This window comes from Aphelocoma coerulescens, unplaced genomic scaffold (assembly GCF_041296385.1).
Source record: "Aphelocoma coerulescens isolate FSJ_1873_10779 unplaced genomic scaffold, UR_Acoe_1.0 HiC_scaffold_348, whole genome shotgun sequence".
NCBI classification, from domain to species: Eukaryota; Metazoa; Chordata; class Aves; order Passeriformes; family Corvidae; genus Aphelocoma; species Aphelocoma coerulescens.
Genome location: NW_027183691.1, coordinates 28,144 through 41,300, shown reverse-complemented (window position 1 = coordinate 41,300; position 13,157 = coordinate 28,144). Strand labels below are relative to the sequence as shown.

The 13,157-nt window shown below is 60.5% G+C and overlaps 2 protein-coding genes and 1 long non-coding RNA gene across 5 annotated transcripts; 2 read left to right on the top strand and 1 right to left on the bottom strand.

Annotated features, from left to right (window-relative positions):
• Nucleotides 1-143: 143 nt before the first annotated feature.
• CD79A (CD79a molecule) lies at nt 144-2,758 on the top strand. Its single transcript, XM_068999369.1, has 5 exons — nt 144-526; nt 1,286-1,702; nt 1,772-1,890; nt 2,267-2,335; nt 2,433-2,758. The coding sequence occupies exons 1-5, from the start codon at nt 442-444 to the stop codon at nt 2,544-2,546; spliced, it is 804 nt and encodes a 267-aa protein (XP_068855470.1). The 5' UTR covers nt 144-441; the 3' UTR covers nt 2,547-2,758.
• A 1,046-nt stretch (nt 2,759-3,804) lies between these two features.
• PRR19 (proline rich 19) lies at nt 3,805-5,611 on the top strand. 3 transcript variants are annotated; one of them, XM_068999372.1, is made up of 5 exons: nt 3,805-3,906; nt 4,339-4,934; nt 5,023-5,153; nt 5,265-5,321; nt 5,418-5,611. In XM_068999372.1, exons 2-5 carry the CDS (start codon nt 4,364-4,366, stop codon nt 5,574-5,576), a joined length of 918 nt encoding a protein of 305 aa, XP_068855473.1. In that variant the 5' UTR covers nt 3,805-3,906; nt 4,339-4,363; the 3' UTR covers nt 5,577-5,611. The 3 variants fall into 3 exon arrangements, with proteins under 3 accessions (XP_068855473.1, XP_068855472.1, XP_068855471.1); XM_068999371.1 differs by having other exon boundaries at nt 5,020-5,153; XM_068999370.1 differs by having other exon boundaries at nt 5,005-5,153.
• Nucleotides 5,612-7,557: 1,946 nt separating this feature from the next.
• LOC138101601 (uncharacterized) lies at nt 7,558-10,388 on the bottom strand. The gene is made up of 2 exons (XR_011147217.1): nt 10,063-10,388; nt 7,558-8,364 (listed from the first exon to the last, which is right to left on the bottom strand). It is a non-coding gene; the product is annotated as an uncharacterized lncRNA (long non-coding RNA).
• Between the last annotated feature and the right edge of the window lie 2,769 nt (nt 10,389-13,157).

Here is a 13,157-nt window from a genome sequence, read left to right as displayed (position 1 = left end):
CACTGAACCCCCACGGGGTGTGACCCACGGACCCCCCCCAACAGGCCCCCCACTCCAGTGCCGGAAATGCCCACGGTTCCGGGACCCCTGAGACCACCAGGAAACCCCCAGACCCCTGAGACCCCCGGATCCAAACCGTGAGACACCAGGACCCCTGAGACCACCCGACCCAAACCCCGAGACCCCATGGCTGAGACCCCAGGAACCCCAAAACCCAAACCGTGACATCCCGTTAGACCCCCAGACCCCTGAGACCCCAAACCCAAATCCCAACACCCCAACACTGAGACCCTCAATTCCCCAAGCCCCCCGCCTGCCCCCTAATCCCCCCCGTGTGAGGTCCCAGGGGATTTTTGGGGAGGCTATGGGGCGGGGCCCCCCATTTCCCTCCCCTCGGGGCACTGGGGCAAATCTCCTGCAAGGCCTGGGCGGACGCAGCTGATGGAGGCCGCTCCCCAAACCTGGGGGGCTGCCCCAAAACAGGGGGTCCCGAGCCCCCTCCTCATCCTCCTCCTCCTCCTCCCAGGTATCACCGGGGGGGAGGAGGGTTGGGTTTGGGGGGTTTCAGGAGTCTCAGGGTTTGAGCTTGGATCTGGGGGGTTTTATGGATTCTGGAGTGCCGTGGTTTGGGTCCTGGGGGGTCTCAGGGTTTGGATCTGGGGGTCTCAGAGTTTGGATCTGGGGGTCTCAGAAGTCCCGAGGGTCTCTGTGTTTGGGTCTGGGGGTTTCAGGAGTTCCAGGGTCTGAGGGCTTAGGGGCTCAGGAGGTCTTAGGGGTCCCAGGGATCTCAGGGTTTGGCTCTGGGGGTTTCAGAGTCTCATTTCTGGGGTCTCAGTAGTCCTGAGGATCTCATTTCCGGGGTCTCGGGATTTGGGTCGGGGTGCTTCAGGACTTCCAGGGTCCCAGGGCTTGGGTCTGGGGATCTTGGGGGTCCCACCAATGCCCACCCCTCACGCCTCTAACAGCGTGCCCGTTACCCATGCCCATGGGGATCCCTGAAGCCGGCAGGGGTCTCTGGGGGACCCCAAAACCATCGGCTGCTTCCCCCCAGCCACCTGTGCCAGAGTGTCCCCTGGGAGCCCCCAGGACTGTCCCCGGAGCTTCCTGTCCCCAGTGGGAACTGAAACTCGGGGGTGGGGGGCGGGGAGGGCCAGAGGGGGGCTGTGAGGACCCCCTGGTGTCACCTGCAGGGTCTCTGTGTGAGACCCCCGCCCATGGGGGTCCGTGGTCTGCGGTGTCCCCCCAGCAGGGTCAGTGCCCCTCGATGACCCCCTCATTGTCACAGGTTCCAAGTGCCACAACGACACCCATCTCCCGATTTCCTCCCTGGCTGTGAACACCACCCCTCGCTCTGGCCCCTCCTGTGGCCCCTGGGCAGAGGTCCACGTGTGGCCCGGGCCCCCCTCCCGCTCCGGAGCCCTCGGGGACCCCCTGACCCTCGAGTGCCGCTTCGAGGCGCCGGCGGCCGCCAAGGTCACCTGGCTGCAGGTGTGTCCCCGGCGCTACCGCGGGGACAGCTGGAGCTGCAGCTGGCCTCAGGAGGTGCCGGCCGCGGGCGGGGGTCTCCAGGTGGGTGGTGGCGAGAATCTGTCCACGCTGAGCTTCCGGCACCTGGAGCACAACCACAGCGGGCTCTACTTCTGCCGGGTGGAGTTCGGCAAGGTGGTCGCGCAGTCCTGTGGGACTTTCGTGCGGGTCCGTGGTGAGTGGGGGTCTCTTGGGGGGATTTGGGGGGTTTTTGGGGTTCTGACTGACTCATCCGCTCTGGCAGAGCCGGTGCCAGTGCCGTTCCTGGACCTGGGGGAGGCCACCAAGAACAGGATCCTGACGGCGCAGGGGGTGCTGCTGCTGCTCTGCGCCGCGGGGCCGGGGCTGCTGCTGCTCTTCAGGGTGAGGAGGGGGCGAGAAGGGAGACCCCCGCCCTTCATTCTGGTCCTGGTGTCCCTGTTTTTGGTTCTTGGTGTCTCTTATTTCAGTCCTGACAACCCTAATTCCTCCTGGGTATTTAGGGGTACCCATAAATCCCGTTCTGGTACCCCTAAATACCCCCTGCCATACCCATAAATCCCCTTCCTGGTACCCCTGAATACCCCCTGCCACCCTTAATTTTTCCCCTGGAGACCCCCCAGTTCCCTCTATACCACCTCCAATCTCCCTCTGGCACCCCCAATTCCCCCCTGCCACCCCTAATTCCCTCCCAGAGACCCCCAATCCCCCTGGGGGTCCCACAAACTCCCCCCATACCCCTTCTTTTCCCCCCTCCCAGAAGCGCTGGGCCAACGAGCGGCTCCTCCAGCCTAAGAAAATATCCTGCGAGGAGGAAAATCTTTATGAGGTGACCGGGGGGAGAGTCCCTGAGCCCCCCCAAAAAAGGGGCTGGGGGGTCCATCACCCCCAAACGAAACCACTCACCCTGATTTCCCCCTGCACAGGGGCTGAACCTGGATGAGTGTTCCATGTACGAGGACATTTCCCGGGGGGTCCAACCCACCTACCAGGACGTGGGGACCCCCCCCACCACCGACGGCCTCCTGGAGAAGCCTTAAAAGACCCCCTAAAACAGGGTGGGATCCCACAGGACCCCTCCCCAAACCCCTGCATGCCCCCCACCCCCCAAAGGCTTTGCTTTGGTAACTGAAGGCCATGCTGCCTCCTCCCCCCCCCCCAATAAAGCTGATGAGGGCCTGGGGGGTACTGGGAGACCCCCCTCGCATAGAGCTGATGAATCGCTAATAAATCATCAATTATTCTTTAATAAGTCATGACTACGTAATGAGAATGGGGTCTCCATTTTCCCCCTTATCCCCAATTTCCCCCATTTTATCCCATTTTCCCCCCATTTCTCCCATTTTTTCCCGTTATCCCCCATTAGCTCTTCTTTCTTCACAATTTCTCCTATTTCCCCCCATTTCTCCCTCATTATTCCCAGTTCTAGCCCACTGTCCCATTTTCTTCTACCACCCCCCAATTTTCCCCTATTACCCCCATTTCCACCCATTTGCCCTCACCATCCCTATTTTCCCTCTTTATCCCCATTTTCCCCATTATTTCCCATTTTCTCTTCTTTCTTCACAATTTCTCCTATTTCCCCCCATTTCTCCCTCATTATTCCCAGTTCTAGCCCACTGTCCCATTTTCTTCTACCACCCCCCAATTTTCCCCTATTACCCCCATTTCCACCCATTTGCCCTCACCATCCCTATTTTCCCTCTTTATCCCCATTTTCCCCATTATTTCCCATTTTCTCTTCTTTCTTCACAATTTCTCCTATTTCCCCCCATTTCTCCCTCATTATTCCCAGTTCTAGCCCACTGTCCCATTTTCTTCTACCACCCCCCAATTTTCCCCTATTACCCCCATTTCCACCCATTTGCCCTCACCATCCCTATTTTCCCTCTTTATCCCCATTTTCCCCGTTACTTCCCATTTTCTCTATTCTCCTCCCATTTTACCCCACTATCCCCATTTCCCCACGATTCTCCCCCATTACCCCAGATTTCCCTACCTGTAGCCCATTTCCCGCTTTTTGCCTCCATTTTTCTGCCTGACTTTTCCTCTTTTCCCCCCACTTTCCCTCATTTCCACCCCCTTATTCCCAACTTGCCTCCGTTCTTCCCTCAGACCCGCCCCCTCCCCTCCGTAACGACGGCCCCGCCCCTCCCTTTTCCCGCCCCCGTACCTCCGACCAATCAGCGCCCGAGCCCTGGGGCCCCGCGGGCCAATCAGAGCGACGCGCGGGAGAACGCGAGCGCTACCTGGCGCCCAACGGCCGCCGGCGCGAGCTGGCGCTGGCCCCGCCCACCGGCGCGTGAGGGTGGCGTGGCCTTGGGCCCGGTGTGGGAACTGGGCAGAAACTGGGGGAAAATCGGGAGGAACCGGGAGTCCTGGGACATCCTGAGGGGGAATGTGGGTGCTAGAAAGGAATGGGGGGGGGGGGGGGCTCTGGGGGGAGATCTGAGGGGAAAATAGGGGTTTGGAGTGGGGCCTGAGGGCCCTTGAGGGGGGCCTGGGGATGTCGGGGGGTTGTGAGAAGAAAATGGGGGAGAGTTGGGGGGTCCTGGGGGTGAATGGGAGGCTCTGGGGGGGAAAATCTGAGGTGGAAGTGGGGGGTTCTGGGAGTGAAATGGGCTCCAGGAGGGTCATGAGGTAAATGGGTGTCCTGGAGGGAGGAACTAGAGGGTCCTGAGGTGGAATTGGGGGTCCCTGGGGAGCAATTACGAAGTCCCGGGGGGGGTGAATTAGGGGGTCCTGTGAGTACCAAGAGATTCCATCTGGCGAATGGGGATCCTGGGGGGCACCTGAGGGGGAAAAAGTCCTCAAAAAACCTCCCTTTTCCAGCTCTTTCCCAGACACCACCTCCATCATGAGCCACCACCGGGGGGTCCTGGGGGCCCCCCCGCAACGAAATCACCACCTCGTCCCCGCCCGCTCCAAATCCAAACGCCTCCGGACCAAACGGGAACGCAACGCGGCCAAATTCGGCCCAAAGGTCCCCTTGGGGGGTTCCCGGCGGGGTCCCGCCGCTCCCCTGCCCTGGCTGCAGCCTCCCCCGTGGGGGGGTCTCGCTTTGGGGAGCCCCCTGGGTCCCCCCAAGCCCGTGGTGATCACTCAGAACCGGCTGTGCCACCGTGGCCTCTTCAACCGCGAGGTCAAATCTCTCGACGTCCGGCGCCTGCTGACCCCCGGCCCTGGTGGGGATTGTCCACCCCCAGCCCCCCAAATTGAAGAGGGCATGGTCGGGGGGGTCCCGGCCAAGGCACTGAAGGAGCTGGTGGCGAGTCTGGCCTCGCTGCTGGGGAGCTTCGGGGTGTTTTTGGGGCGGGAGCTGGTGAGCGAGCGGCACCGGAGCCTCGTGGCTGCGCTCAGGAGGCACCGACAGGGACTCCCAGACCTGGGGGTCTTCCTGGCCCACCGGACCGCGGCCCAGCCCCCAGGTACTGCTCCCACACCAAGGGGGGGGGGGGGGGGGGGAGGCACCGGAGACACCCCTCACTCCCCCCTCAGGTGTGGTGTCTTCAGCAGGTCAGGAGACCCCCCAGGCCCCCCAGCAAGAGGCGAGGCTGGGATTCCCAGGACAAGCGGTCAGTTTGGGGGGTTGGGAGGTGGGGGAACCCCCTGCCAGGACCCCCAGCCCACTTCGTGCTGTCGATATGGTGAGTGCCCCAAAAAGTGCCCCAAAAAGAATACAAAAGTGTCCTAAAGTTGTCCCCAAAGTACACCAAAGTTGGCCCATTCACCCTAAATTGCCTCCTCTCTTCCCACAGCCCCCACCGGCCCCCCGCACCCCCAGCCCCATTTTTGGAGCCCCCGGAGAGCAGGAGGTGAGTCTGGAATTTGGGGGTGAGGCGGAGGGATCCCACCCAAGTTTTGGGAGTGTCCCAGGGGATTTATTGACCCCCCCCCCCCCCCACCCCCAGATCCCTTTTTCGTGGAGCTCGGCTGAGGATGAGGAGGATGAGACCCCCGGGCGGCTCACCCAGACCTGGGGTGATGGCGGGGGGCTCCTGCCAGGACCCCCCCCCCTTTTGGCGGTCCCCACAGCCCTGCCAGGAGGAGGAGAAGGAGGGGGTAGATGAAGGCTGGAGCCCCATCGCCCCCCCTGCCTTCAGCCCAGACCCCCCACCGTGGGGACCCCCTCAATCCAGAGACCCCAGCGGGCCCCCCCGCGCCCCCAGACCCCCTCGGACCCCCAAAATCTGGAGAAGTGAGACCTCCTGGGTCCCCCCGGATCCCTCCAGGCCCCCCTGGGATGCCTCAAGACCCCCTTGGGATTCCCCAGACCCCACCCGAGCTCCCCTGATCCCACCCAAACCTTCCCAGGCCCCCCAAATCTGGAGCCCGGAGCCCCGCAGGGCCCCCCCGGGCCCCCCCAGACCCCTCTGGGAGCCCCCGAACCCACCGAGACCCCTGTGGGACCCCAGACCATGGAGCCCAGACCCACCCCGGGCTGCCCTGGACCACCCCAGACCTCCCCGGACTCCCCAGCTCTGGAACCTGGAGCCCCCTAGGGCCCTGCTAGATGCCCCAAGACCCCTGTGGGACCCCCCAAGACCCCACTGGGAACCCCCACAAGCCCCTGGACCCCTCTGGGATTCCCCACACCCCCCCTGGGCCCCCCTAGACCCACCCAGATTCCCCCAGACCCCCCAACTCTGGAGCCCAGAGTCCACCTGGGACCCCCCAGCCCCTCCCCGACCACCCAGGGAATCCCCCAGACCCCCGCGGGACCCCCGACCCTGGAGCCCGGAGCCCCCTGAAGCCCCCCAGAACTCGGAACCGTCACGATGCTGCTGCCATCGGCTCTGTCGCGACATAGCCCAGCGCGACCCACTCCGTCACGACCCGCTCTGTCGCCACGCTGTCCGCCGCGAGCCCCCCTGCCACAACGCTTTCCATCGCCCCCCGCCCCGCCCTGCCCCTGCGTGTCACTACGTGCCGTGTCGAGACCCCCCCCCACCGCTGCCACCAGGCCCCGAAGCGCCGCCGCCCGGACTGGGGAGGGGTCGGGCGGGGAACCTGGGGGGGGCCCAGCGACGGCCCCCCCTCGTCCCTCCTCCCATCGGGCTGCAGGTGCCCCTGCAGGGGGGGGCTTTGAGATGAGGAGGGGGCTGTGATGGGGGGACCGCCCCTTTTTAAGGGCGGCCCTCGCCCCCCCTCCCCCCCAATAAATGCTGTTCAGTCAAACCCTGGGGTCTTGCTGTTCTTTCAGCTCCCCCAAACACCCCCTGAAACCCCTCAGTGAGCCCCAAATCCATCCATGCTAGACAGTGCAGGACAGACTGGAACTGCTCTGCGCCGCACACCCTACGGTTGCAATCCAAAGTAGAGCCACCCCCTTCAGCTGTCCTAAGAGGCCCCTTAGAGGACATCCCTTTCCCCCCTGCTAATTTTTAATTCTCTCGGAGGAATTTCCACCCCGCTATCGCCCCATGCACGGGGCACGGCCCCCGACTTATCTTTCGGATAACCGGCGAGGTGAATCCGTGTCGGACGTGAAATGAATCTTCCTCGGCCGTCTCGGAAGGCCCCGCGATCACCGGTCAGCTTCTCAGTCAGCTGTGGTACAGAAAACCAAAATCCTTGTGCGAGTTTACGGGCAACCGGGCCAAATCCCAACAAGTCAGCGGCTCGGCCTCTCATCAGCGCGCCCGGGTCCTCGAGTCTCCGGCTTCATCCCGAGTCTAAGGCTACGGTGGGCACCCGGCTTAGCGAGAGACAAAGTTCCGTGGCATTTCTGTGAGCGCGGCAGGTGCACTTGCGTGGCGTAAGACACTTAAATGCATCCTCTGCGCTCGTGGAAAAGCCTCGGGGGGCCCCCAGATAGGTACCTGGAGGGGTTTGCAGCCGCTGGGAGCTGGCAGAAGGGGGTTTTACCCCTCGCGTGCTGGCACAAAGAAGCCCGGAGGTCAACGCTGAAACCCCTCTGGAAGGCGGCACTCAGTGCCCAGCACACAATGAGAAAGGGGCAGAGCTCCTCGCCCAAAAGGGGCCGGGTCCTCCTGTCGCTGTTCAGCAGGCACGAGGCGAAGGCAAAGAAGCAAAGAGAGGGGCTCTCCGTATGCGTCCCACGCGGGTTTATTCCCGTGAAAACACAGGGATGAAGAGACAAATCGGTGGGAGGGTGCAGGGATCTTATACTGGGTACAGAATAGGTGGGGAAAGGGATCTCAGCCAATGGGATAGAGACAAGCGGGTGGGATTGACAGGAAGGGAACGACACAGAGGAGGGACTCGGGGAAGGATCCAATGGGGCGTCGAGGGCACAGAGCTTTCTAGAACTAATACAGATTAAAGAAGGACAATGAATATACACAACTTCATACATAAAACAAGAAGACAAACCATTCACCAGTCAGGGGAAAACACGCAAAAGGCAAAACAAAGGAATCGTGGGCTCTCAGTTGCGTGCTAAACTTGGGTTGCTGACCGCCACAGCCGGCTGTCCGAGTTCTCCTCAGGAGAAAGAGTGGCTGCAGCCACCTGCACTGCTACATCTCCCCTTTTTTTTGTTTTTAAAAGAGACTGGGTGGTGTTAGCAACAAGAAAGTTTTTGAAGTAACTTAATACAAAATTTAAGAGAAAGAAAATGAATATAAACTAAATAATGGATTTAACAATAGAAGCCTCCCATCCTGACGGCCCAAAGTTCAAAAATAGCTCTTTTGTCCAGTATTCTGACTCCTGCTGGGTTCTTCTCAGTCCTTCTTTGATCTCCTGGAGGGAGACATGGATCGAGTGACTGTTTTTCGGTACGTCTCGGGGCAATCCATGCTGAGGCTGGTATTGGCATCCAGGAGACCACCAGGGACAGGAGCAGAAGCCTGCTGGACATAATTGGGTGTCTGGTCTTTGGGGTAAGCTTCTCTAGGGAAACAAAAACATAACATTACTGAAGTACCTAGCAAAAGGAAATTACAGAATTCAATATACATCAGAATAAACTCGATACGTCCCATTCTGGTTCCCCCTTTTTGGGCGCAAGATTAACTGAAATAGGACAGAAAACAGGGGAAGATCTGGGCAGACACCACAGGTGTCCCGACTTATCCCTTCTAAGTTTTGTTTGCAGTTTTGGTGGCAGGATGCTGTGTCAGTTTCTATGGTGGACATGGGCGCTGTTTTGCATCGTCTTCATTTCCAAGCAGCGCTGGTCTGGTCTTCAGACTGCAGCCTGCTCATCTTGGCCACTGTTGTGTCCCCAGGAATGGTGTTTGCTGGGCTGCTCAGGTTTGCTTCTTCTCGTGTGATGTTCTCGCAGCTGTGTGGGAGCAGTCTGAGTCCTACAGCCCCTCTTGCTACCCCCCCCTCTTATTCTGCTTCTCCTGCAGCACAGGAGAAAGGCTCAGGAAGGATGTCGGCACTTCAGGCGGCTCTCCTGAAAGCTGTTGATTGCACAGGCGGAGTTACAGCAGCTCAGGGAGTGGGTACCCAGAGCCAGCCCACAGCTGCCAGCTCCAGCTGCAGGCGGACCCGAAGGCCTTTCTGTTCCAGTCACGAAGCATTTTATACCTTGCAGAGTATCCTAACCCATGGCAGCCAATAGGCACCACCCACAACACCTGTACCTGTGCCTAGAGCCGCTCAGCGCTGCCCCGTGGCCGCGGCACAGCCACCGGCAGCGCTGAGAGCGGCGAGCGAGCGGCGGTGGCAGCCGAGGAGGAGAGCTCGGAGGGGGAGAGCTCCGAGAGGGAGAGCTCCGAGGGGGAGAGCTCCGAGAGGGAGAGCTCCGAGAGGGAGAGCTCCGAGGGGGAGAGCTCCGAGAGGGAGAGCTCCGAGGGGGAGAGCTCCGAGAGGGAGAGCTCCGAGGGGGAGAGCTCGGAGAGGGAGAGCTCCGAGGGGGAGAGCTCGGAGAGGGAGAGCTCCGAGGGGGAGAGCTCCGAGGGGGAGAGCTCCGAGGGAGAGAGCTCCGAGAGGGAGAACTCCGAGAGGGAGAGCTCCGAGGGGGAGAGCTCGGAGAGGGAGAGCTCCGAGGGGGAGAGCTCCGAGGGGGAGAGCTCCGAGGGAGAGAGCTCCGAGAGGGAGAGCTCCGAGGGGGAGAGCTCGGGAGGGGAGAGCTCGGAGGGGAGAGCTCCGAGGGGAAGAACTCCGAGGGGGAGAGCTCCGAGGGGGAGAGCTCGGAGAGGGAGAGCTCCGAGGGGGAGAACTCCGAGGGGGAGAGCTCCGAGAGGGAGAGCTCCGAGGGGGAGAGCTCCGAGGGAGAGAGCTCCGAGAGGGAGAGCTCCGAGAGGGAGAGCTCCGAGGGGGAGAACTTCGAGAGGGAGAGCTCGGAGAGGGAGAGCTCCGAGGGGGAGAACTCCGAGAGGGAGAGCTCGGAGGGGGAGAGCCTTGTCCAGACCCAAACTCTGCCCCCAGGATCCTGAAAACAGAGCGGGGCTGGGAGAAGGGTGACAATGGAGAATTTTTTACATAGATCTCCTTGTACGATTGTTATATAATATCATTAGATAGTCCAGGAACCCATCCCTGTCCCGGGACACCCATCCCTGTGCCGGGGACATCCATCCCTGGGCCGGAATACCGGCCCCCACCGTCCGCTCGGGACTGTCCCCCTTCCCCGCTCACCTCCGAGCCCGGAGCACCCGCCCCGGTGCCCCCGGACGGCCGCGCTGCTCCCCGGGATCCCCGCCATTTTCGCTGCTGGCGAAGAAGGGCGGAAATTACCGGTACCACACCAATGTGGCGATGCGACCTTCTCAAGATGGCGGCGGTAGAGGACCCCGCTCCGTCTATTCGGATGCCTGAATGCTCCCGCCTACCCCAGGCGCCGCTGACCCCACAGTCGGTGTCCACATAGCGGGAAACGCCTCAGAAAGATGCGTGAAAACGCTGGGCTGGCGTCGGTGTCGGCGTCGCGCTCAGGCAGTCAAATAGACGCAGCTAGAGGGGGCCTTCCCTGCCGCCATCTTGAGAAGGTCAAGAAACAGCGTAAACCATCGCCATCTTTAGTGTGGTGACGATCTAACTTCCGGTTTTCCCGCCATCTTGGGTGCTGGCAGAAGCAACTTCCGGTGTAGACGCCATTTTTAGTGTGGCCGTGACGTAATTTCCGCTCATTCCGCCATCTTGGGTAGTGGCAAAAGCCACTTCCGGTTAAGTCGCCATCTTTAGTGTGGTTGTGATGTAACTTCCGTCCTTCGCCGCCATCTTAGGTGCTGGCAGAAGCCCTTTCCGGTTGAGCCGCCATTATTGGTGTGGTATGCATAAGGCCCCTCTCCTCACAAGGGCTTCTGTCTATTCGGCTGCCTGAATCTCGCCCGAACTCCGATGCCGGCCCCGCGCTTTCCGCGCGGTTTTCCGCGCTGCTTCCCGGTGCGAAGACACGGCTGGCGGGGTCAGCGGCGCCGGAGGCGGGCGACGGCCCCGCGACCGGTGGCAGGCATCAGCAGGGACACCTCTCGCAGGGGCCTATTGCGTCCGCCATCTTGAGTGTGGCGGAAGTGTCACCCACCCTCTGCAAGGTCCTGGCACGTTCTAATAAAAACGCCACCGGAGGGCCGGCCCGCCCACCCTGGGCAGCCGGGAGACCCCAACAGAACAAAAGGGGAAGCTATTTTTTTTAATTTAGGGTTAGGGTTAGGGTTTAGGGTTAGGTTTAGGGTTAGGGTTAGGGTTTGGGTTAGGGGGTTTGGGGCTTTTATTTGGGAATTTTGGGTCTTTAAGGGGATTTTTGGGGGTCTCTGGGGGGGTTTTTTTTGGAATTTTGGGGGTTTTGGGGGGTTTTTGGGGGGGAATTTGGGTCGGCAGGGCCGGGAGGGGGCGGGGCTAAAGGGGAAATGGGCGGGGCTAGAGGGGGAGTGGGCGGGGCTAAGGGGTGGCTTTGCAGGGGTCCTGAGGAGATTTAGGGGGTTTGGGGCTTTTATTTGGGAATGTTGGGTCTTTAAGGGGATTTTTGGGGGTCTCTGGGGGTTTTTTTTTGGAATTTTGGGGGTTTTGGGGGGTTTTTGGGGGGGAATTTGGGTCGGCAGGGCCGGGAGGGGGCGGGGCTAAAGGGGAAATGGGCGGGGCTAAGGGGTGGCTTTGCAGGGGTCCTGAGGAGATTTAGGGGGTTTGGGGCTTTTATTTGGGAATTTTGGGTCTTTAAGGGGATTTTTGGGGGTCTCTGGGGGTTTTTTTTCTGGAATTTTGGGGGTTTTGGGGGGTTTTTGGGGGGGAATTTGGGTCGGTAGGGCCGGGAGGGGGCGGGGCTAAAGGGGAAATGGGCGGGGCTAAGGGGTGGCTTTGCAGGGGTCCTGAGGAGATTTAGGGGGTTTGGGGCTTTTATTTGGGAATTTTGGGTCTTTAAGGGGATTTTTGGGGGTCTCTGGGGGGTTTTTTTTTGGAATTTTGGGGGTTTTGGGGGGTTTTTGGGGGGGAATTTGGGTCGGCAGGGCCGGGAGGGGGCGGGGCTAAAGGGGAAATGGGCGGGGCTAGAGGGGGAGTGGGCGGGACTAAGGGGTGGCTTTGCAGGGGTCCTGAGGAGATTTAGGGGGTTTGGGGCTTTTATTTGGGAATTTTGGGTCTTTAAGGGGATTTTTGGGGGTCTCTGGGGGGGTTTTTTTTGGAATTTTGGGGGTTTTGGGGGTTTTTGGGGGGGAATTTGGGTCGGCAGGGCCGGGAGGGGGCGGGGCTAAAGGGGAAATGGGCGGGGCTAAGGTGTGGCTTTGCAGGGGTCCTGAGGAGATTTAGGGGGTTTGGGGCTTTTATTTGGGAATTTTGGGTCTTTAAGGGGATTTTTGGGGGTCTCTGGGGGGTTTTTTTTGGAATTTTGGGGGTTTTGGGGGGTTTTTGGGGGGGAATTTGGGTCGGCAGGGCCGGGAGGGGGCGGGGCTAAAGGGGAAATGGGCGGGGCTAGAGGGGGAGTGGGCGGGGCTAAGGTGTGGCTTTTCAGGGGTCCTGAGGAGATTTAGGGGGTTTGGGGCTTTTATTTGGGAATTTTGGGTCTTTAAGGGGATTTTTGGGGGTCTCTGGGGGGGTTTTTTTTTGGAATTTTGGGGGTTTTGGGGGGTTTTTGGGGGGGAATTTGGGTCGGCAGGGCCGGGAGGGGGCGGGGCTAAAGGGGAAATGGGCGGGGCTAAGGGGTGGCTTTGCAGGGGTCCTGAGGAGATTTAGGGGGTTTGGGGCTTTTATTTGGGAATTTTGGGTCTTTAAGGGGATTTTTGGGGGTCTCTGGGGGGTTTTTTTTTGGAATTTTGGGGGTTTTGGGGGGTTTTTGGGGGGGAATTTGGGTCGGCAGGGCCGGGAGGGGGCGGGGCTAAAGGGGAAATGGGCGGGGCCAAGGTGTAGCTTTGCAGGGGTCCTGAGGAGATTTAGGGGGTTTGGGGCTTTTATTTGGGAATTTTGGGTCTTTAAGGGGATTTTTGGGGGTCTCTGGGGGGTTTTTTTTTGGAATTTTGGGGGTTTTGGGGGTTTTTTGGGGGGGAATTTGGGTCGGCAGGGCCGGGAGGGGGCGGGGCTAAAGGGGAAATGGGCGGGGCTAAGGGGTGGCTTTGCAGGGGTCCTGAGGAGATTTAGGGGGTTTGGGGCTTTTATTTGGGAATTTTGGGTCTTTAAGGGGATTTTTGGGGGTCTCTGGGGGGTTTTTTTTGGAATTTTGGGGGTTTTGGGGGGTTTTTGGGGGGGAATTTGGGTCGGCAGGGCCGGGAGGGGGCGGGGCTAAAGGGGAAATGGGCGGGGCTAGA

What these genes read in the sequence shown, in the direction of transcription:
- CD79A (XM_068999369.1), top strand. Translation starts at nt 442, where the DNA reads ATGGAGGCCGCTCCCCAAACCTGGGGGGCTGCCCCAAAACAGGGGGTC. An exon ending in GACTTTCGTGCGGGTCCGTG is followed by an intron (nt 1,703 to 1,771) that starts GTGAGTGGGGGT and finishes CCGCTCTGGCAG; the next exon opens with AGCCGGTGCCAGTGCCGTTC. An exon ending in GGCTGCTGCTGCTCTTCAGG is followed by an intron (nt 1,891 to 2,266) that starts GTGAGGAGGGGG and finishes CCCCCCTCCCAG; the next exon opens with AAGCGCTGGGCCAACGAGCG.
- PRR19 (XM_068999370.1), top strand. Translation starts at nt 4,364, where the DNA reads ATGAGCCACCACCGGGGGGTCCTGGGGGCCCCCCCGCAACGAAATCAC. An exon ending in GACCGCGGCCCAGCCCCCAG is followed by an intron (nt 4,935 to 5,004) that starts GTACTGCTCCCA and finishes CTCCCCCCTCAG; the next exon opens with GTGTGGTGTCTTCAGCAGGT. An exon ending in GAGCCCCCGGAGAGCAGGAG is followed by an intron (nt 5,322 to 5,417) that starts GTGAGTCTGGAA and finishes CCCCACCCCCAG; the next exon opens with ATCCCTTTTTCGTGGAGCTC.